Consider the following 6,521-nt stretch of genomic DNA (forward strand, 5'->3'; position numbering starts at 1 on the left):
GAAAGCAAAGATGAATATAGTGCTTTATCAAGGTGTATTTGGTATACGTGGGTGTCCCTGGAGACTGCAGCTACCTACTGTACAGTGTGCTTATAAACATACCAGCCATCTTTTCTTTGTCCTCGTAGTTCATTTCTTCCTGTTACATTCTCTATCATATCCTGTTTATTGTATTAGCCTGCTAATGTCATCCTCTTTTTCCAAAATAACAGGAGAAGAAGGAAAAGGAAACCGATTTCACTTGTCCAACAACTAAAACAAAGAAGTGGGGCCTGGAAGATAAGAAACAGGAGCAAGAAGAATGAGTGGGAGACACTGAAAACAGGGGCTGCGAGAAGAAAGAGAGACAAAGACAGAGAGGCAGAGACTCCTGGGACGGGCCTACAGGGCTGTGGAGAGAGGAGCTTAATTTCCCAACACCATCTGTTACCAGTCCCTGGGTTGAAAGCTCCACTTATGTCAAACCTCCCACAACCACACACCAGTAGAGCACCACAGAGCCGTGAGAAACCCTACCCACTGTCTTTCCTCGTCTATCCCCTGCACACCTATGCATGCACTCTCATCCTTTACGGTGGCACTACAACTCACACTTTAGCCGAGATAAATGAAATTGCCTGCTATTTTTTGGGTCATAGTGGATTTATGAGTCAGTATACTTATTTGGGCATCAGCATGTAAGGATTTTCTTTTAATATATTCACTTTTACACCTGTTCACTGACCACTTTATCAATGGGGTCTTGATACAGTAACTCCAATTTCTGCTGTGTTGGACTCCAAATTATCTTGATAAACTGTCAGTGTTTAATCTCAGCCGGCTGGCATCGATTGAAGAGAAGCCCACAGGGGATGCTGGGTGTGTATATATAGGCCTTTCTACTGGGAAAGAAGAGCCCACGACTCAAAATGTGTCAATGGAAGTGCCTCCGAGCTACTGTTTTTCCCTTTCTGCCTGGTTTTGTTAGCACTGAGCACTCTGGTAGAGAAATGTCTGGCCTATATTCAAGACTTTGTGGAGGCATGAAAATATGTCAAACTGCAGGGCTGAAGACAATTATGTATAATATGTGTAACATATAGTGCTTGAGTGCAGTCCCCAATGCGCTGGTGTTGCACTCTGGGTAATGTTCTTGTGCGAGATGTTACTTGCAAGAAGGTGAAGGTCATTGCAGGTTATCATTTGTGGTATTTTAGTGCACAAGTGAATGGCAGATTGTATTTTTCTTGTTATATGCAGTTTTTATTATTAATGCATTAAGAGCTACATCTTCCTCTTTGGCTTCTTATAGGAAAAATACATTTTTCCCGCCAAAAATTCTATAAGAACAGACTGTAGTTGCAGCTCCTGCATCCCTGATATGAGGAAATGCTGATATCCATAAAAGAATGGAGGATATTGAGACAGGGTGGTGGTGGTGGTGGGAGGGGGGGGTTACCCTGAGGACAGACCATTCCCTGGCATTTTAATCACTTCATTTACACACTCTCTCAGGGTATTTCTATGCAAATTTTCTGAAAAGGTCACACCGCAAAGAGGGATATCTATTCTGTTCCAAATGGTGTTTATAAACAGGAAAAGGCCAAGTCCACACACAGATTGGCCTAACAGTGTATTAGCACAATTTATTCATCAGGGGTTTTGCCTCCAGGATGAATCGGTGGTGAATCCTCATGATGAAAATACTTTTCACAGGTATATACTTACAGTAATGGCTTCAGTGTACCTAAGTAGTCTGACATTTCCTTTAACGAAGGGAGTCCTCATGTGGCCATTTGGGTTACTACACCTAAGTCTTTAAACAAACTTAAAACTATCACTGTAATGATACTTTCTTTTACATTACTTATTTTACAGTTCTAAAAAGTAAAAAAAAGAAAATTAAAAAGTATAAAGTTCAGAACAAAATGTGCCACAAAGTGGTCACAGTACATATTTTGAGTAAGTCCTCAGAGTTGTAATTAAAAATATATATTAAAAAAAGTAGTAATGTCATTACAAAGGGAGTCCTCAAGTGGCCATTTGGGTTACTACAGCTAAATCTTTGAACAAACTTTAAAACTATTACTGTAATACTGGATGTCACTAACACTTAAGTTTAAATTCATGCAATTTGAAAGTCAAATCTGAATCACAACCAAACCACTGAATATTGTGTACTTTGTAATGAAAACCATACTAAATTAAATGTAATTATGAAGAGATTTATGTACACCCAACTTGTTATACTGTTAAGCTGAACTAAAAATATAAAAAGGATCAGAAAATAGTTCTTCAAATAAATATACCCAAAGACAAAAGATATTTTTTTCCAATTTTTTCCAAAGTTTATTTGATGACAATATACAAGAACATCTTGAGCACGGAGACCATCCCTGGCTGTCCGGGCTCACTGTAGGGAGATAGAGGCAAAATTAGTACCAGAGCGAATTTGATTTCTACAACAAAAAACTTCTTGACAATGTGATATTAAGTTAAAGAGTGCAAATTCAGACAAACAATATTTTTAGGTTAGACAAACAATTTTAACCCAACATAGTTTGATGCTTTATAACAAAAAACATTGTTATGACTCATGTAAGACAAGTTGTTTTTTTTTCTTTTTTTGAGAACATAGATTTCAGTGACAAATTCACACATCCGCAGGCTTTTAGTTCAATTGCCCCAAATCCAACACACAAAAACAAAAAAATAAAGATACACATGCTACACTCAAGTTCTGCTTCTATTAACTAGGGATTTTAAGCATTGTAAAAGCACTTGTCTGTTAAAATGTAAGCAGAGTGGGCAAGGCCTACTGATATTCCCATTATAGCAGCGACAGTGGTACAAAGGACTGAGGTAGAGGGAAAATCTATTAGCAGGGAGTGTGAAACATTGAAAGGGGGGTAAACACTGAGGGGGAGACTGCAGGGGAAAGTAGGGCGTGACATGCACGACACAACTCAGGTCTATCAGCTTTTGATGTGCAACACAATGGCACACCATGCTTGTTGTGCTGCTATACCTGCACACTGACACTTCATTTCTGCCAAAGAAATCCATGGGAAGCAAAATCAAGAACAAAAGATGGAACAAAAAAAAAAGTTAACACGTTGGAAATTGAAACATGAGAAAGAAACGATCTCTGAATGGATTTGTAGTGGTTGCACTCCACAGGTCATTCACCACATTTAGACAAGCCAATCAAAACCCTGGCAGACATGGTTGGACTGCATCATTTTAAAGAGCCAGTTGAGCTTTAGTTATTACAGGTGCAACTATGTGGTATTTAAGACAGTCCAGCAGGGTTTTGAAATTCAGGGGTCTATTGTAAGTGACTTTATACTAGTGACTTGTTCCCCAGAGGGTCTAGAAGTATGCTTGGTTTCCTTCAAACAAAAACCAGGTAGTGGTTACTTCTGCGTTTGCGGTTACATCTTCTCACACCGTCATTAGGTTTGAAAAATACAGTCTAAAAAACACTATTAGTTTCCAGTTCAAGCTAGTCATCATTAGTGTAGAGCAGTGGAGTAGGAATGACCAGGTTAAGTATTAAATAATGGGTCAAATCCCTTCTGATTGGATGCTACTGTGCATCCAGAGGGAAAAGCATAAAGGCTATGACTCTTAGGTGGGAAGGTGAGGGTGTAAAAAGGGAGGAGTTAGCCAGTATCTATCACTCCTGGATTATCTGCACACTGCAGTTAGTCTACTTATGAACAACATTTACCTTCTACAGTTCCCGAAGAACATTTGATATGATTGGAAAGATGACAAAGGAAATTAAAACAGTAAAAGTTGTGAAAAACAAAGATTAGCAGGGTAGGAAAAGAACAGGTGTACAATGAAAATCAAGAAAGAATCAAGTGTACTGAATTTAACAAACACCTTCCTTTGCTTTAAGGAATACTCATTTTAATTTTGAGCACAGATACGAGAATAAAAAAAGAGACAAGTATTCGCTTTGCACCAAGTGCATAAAACTACGGTCACAATACCTTTTTGCCAGCAGCGCCCACACTGGCCTTCTTGATGCCTCGTACTTTCTTCATTCTGTTCTTGCGTTCCTTGCGCTGTTTCCTTGAGGTCTTCTTCTTCTCATAGAGACCGTGCTGAGGGACAAAAATGAACGCAAGTTTAATTATATGATCTTACATGCAATACATAGCAAAACATACAATGAAATGAAAGTTTAATTATTCTTGACCAGCATAGGTGGCCTGGCAACAACTGATCTGTACCGTCTCACTACAAATAAATTTGACAGACTTGAAATGCTTGAGAACTACATTAGGGGGGTCTACCTTAAGCATTAATGAATTTGTTTTAGATATTATTTAAGTTAACAAATGTGCAACTCAAAGTGCACATTATGTCTACATTAATAAAAAAAGACTGATCAGTTTTAGATGGATTCCCTCAGGAATTAATTAGAAGAGATTATGGAAATTCACAAGAACCCAGGGAAAAAATACAACAGAACTTATATTAATAATGGGATTAACTAAATTTCATACATACACAAGGCACAACTGTTCAACATTATCCACATGAATTATGGATAATTACTTTACGGTGTTAACTTCATACCTTTCCAATAGTACCCATCATCCACCTCTATACTGTCAAATGCTGCCTTCTACAAAATAAACATGTGACATCTTTCAGTATCTTACAACTGCAAGGGGTGTAGGGTTGCAACTAATGACTTTACTGATTAATCTACTGATCGTTTTCTCAATCAATCAATTAGTCATTTTGTCCATAAAAAAATGCCTGTTTAATTTTGCTGTGCTCATGGTGATGTCTTCAAATGTCTTGCTTTGTCTGATCAACAGTCCAAAACTAAAAGATATTCACTACTATCACGTATGACACAGGAAAGCTTCAAATCTTCACATTTAAGAAGCTGCAACCAGCTAATTTTCCATAATTTTTCCTTAAAATAAAAAACAATTTTCCAATTATCAAAAATATTTGCTGATCAATGTTCTGTTGATTGACTAATCAACTTATTGCAGCAGCTCTAGAGGGGTATTAAGACATAGAATAACATAACATAGAAAAGCCGGCTGCTTCTGGCATTTCTACTTTTAGCAGGAGTTGTGGGACTTGGATGCTTTCTGCAGTTTAAAAAAATCACATGTTAAAATAAATGTCCACTCTTTGTCTTGATTTGTCGGGATAAACTATCAAGACAATCACAGAGACACTCAACTAATGGCTAAAAATTGACCCTAGGGTGTCCTGGCAGCTTAATAGTTAATGTGCATCCCATAACTGCAACTTCTCTGTTTCCATTCCAACTTGAGACCTTCAGTTTCCTGTATCTCTCTTGAAGAGCCACCAATCACATGATGGCAAAATTCCCAAACAAATAATAAAAAATGAATTTAAAAACTCACCCTGGCCAGTCTGTGCTTGGGCTCATTCTTCTTTGCGTAGTCTAGGGAGTCGTACACCATGGCAAAGCCTGTCGTCTTGCCGCCACCAAACTGGGTCCTGAACCCAAAGACGAACACGACATCAGGGGTGGTCTTGTACATCTTGGCAAGTTTCTCCCTGATTTCAGTCTTGGGGACTGTGGCCTTGCCTGGATGCAGGACATCGACAACCTACAGAGAGAACAGACCAATGAATACACATACACACACGTGTATAACATGATGAAGCTCAGGGTCTGATCAACACAACATACATGCAGAAAGGGGTTGAGTCTTACCATTTGCTTTCTCTGAAGCAGCCGGTTCGTCATGAACTTGCGGGACCTGATGGTTACTGTGTCATTCTGAGGAAGCAACATAAAAAGTAAGGCTAAATCATACAATATGTCCAATACAAGTCTCAACACATAACACTGATGGCTCCAACTTTTTAACGCAGGTGTCACTATGTTCTGTCACAACAGCTTCTCAGGCATCTTGCAGGCTAACCCGGGAACTTACATGCTCCCACAGCCTTGATACATCGTTTAATAACCAACAATGTGCCAACTGACGAAGCTAAATACTGTATTAGTTAAACACTTTTGCTCACCTAAAATGCGGGCCTCGCTAAAGCTATCGGTAGCTAGCCTCTTCTAGCTACGGCGTAGCGCTCCTACGGTAACCACTACTTGACATATACATACTGTTTTGTGTCTTTAGACAACTATAAATGTTATAGTAGATCTATAGTGAATATAAGTTACTTAACATAAAAACTAGAGACTATACAAGCCGTTCAAAAGCAGGTAAATACAGCCTGTGTGCCATCTGTAGCGACAAACAGTCATGATAGCATTTTGGATTTCACCGTTTAATTTCCTGTCAGATAATGTCGTATCACATCAATATCGACATTTTATTGTTTAGCAGACTTTAACGGTCACTTAGTCTGCATGAAATATGTATTGATGGAAGGATTAACTAGATGATCGGTGGATTTTGATTCAATTTTTGCCACAAGACTCACCATCTTGACGCCGGCCTCGCTCAGGGACGTTGAAAAGGAGGAAGGACCAGCAGGCGACCGGATTAATGCCTGCAGAAAACTGAGTG

General features: G+C 38.9%; 1 protein-coding gene across 2 annotated transcripts; it reads right to left on the reverse strand.

The window, feature by feature from the left end:
- Nucleotides 1-2,302: 2,302 nt before the first annotated feature.
- On the reverse strand, nucleotides 2,303-6,521 carry rps24 (ribosomal protein S24). Of its 2 annotated transcripts, XM_042434405.1 has the most exons (6): nucleotides 6,436-6,521; nucleotides 5,705-5,770; nucleotides 5,388-5,597; nucleotides 3,981-4,094; nucleotides 3,008-3,028; nucleotides 2,303-2,392 (listed from the first exon to the last, which is right to left on the reverse strand). In XM_042434405.1, the coding sequence occupies exons 1-5, from the start codon at nucleotides 6,436-6,438 to the stop codon at nucleotides 3,023-3,025; spliced, it is 399 nt and encodes a 132-aa protein (XP_042290339.1). In that variant the 5' UTR covers nucleotides 6,439-6,521; the 3' UTR covers nucleotides 2,303-2,392; nucleotides 3,008-3,022. The 2 variants fall into 2 exon arrangements, with proteins under 2 accessions (XP_042290339.1, XP_042290340.1); XM_042434406.1 differs by lacking the exon at nucleotides 3,008-3,028 and having other exon boundaries at nucleotides 6,436-6,520.

Source organism: Thunnus maccoyii, chromosome 14, assembly GCF_910596095.1.
Source record: "Thunnus maccoyii chromosome 14, fThuMac1.1, whole genome shotgun sequence".
In the NCBI taxonomy this organism is placed as follows: Eukaryota; Metazoa; Chordata; class Actinopteri; order Scombriformes; family Scombridae; genus Thunnus; species Thunnus maccoyii.

Coding starts and splice junctions, on each gene's coding strand:
- rps24 (XM_042434405.1), bottom strand. Junction 5,598..5,704: donor TGCTTCAGAGAAAGCAAATG/GTAAGACTCAAC, acceptor TTCTCTCTGTAG/GTTGTCGATGTCCTGCATCC. Junction 4,095..5,387: donor CCAAGCACAGACTGGCCAGG/GTGAGTTTTTAA, acceptor TTTGTCCCTCAG/CACGGTCTCTATGAGAAGAA.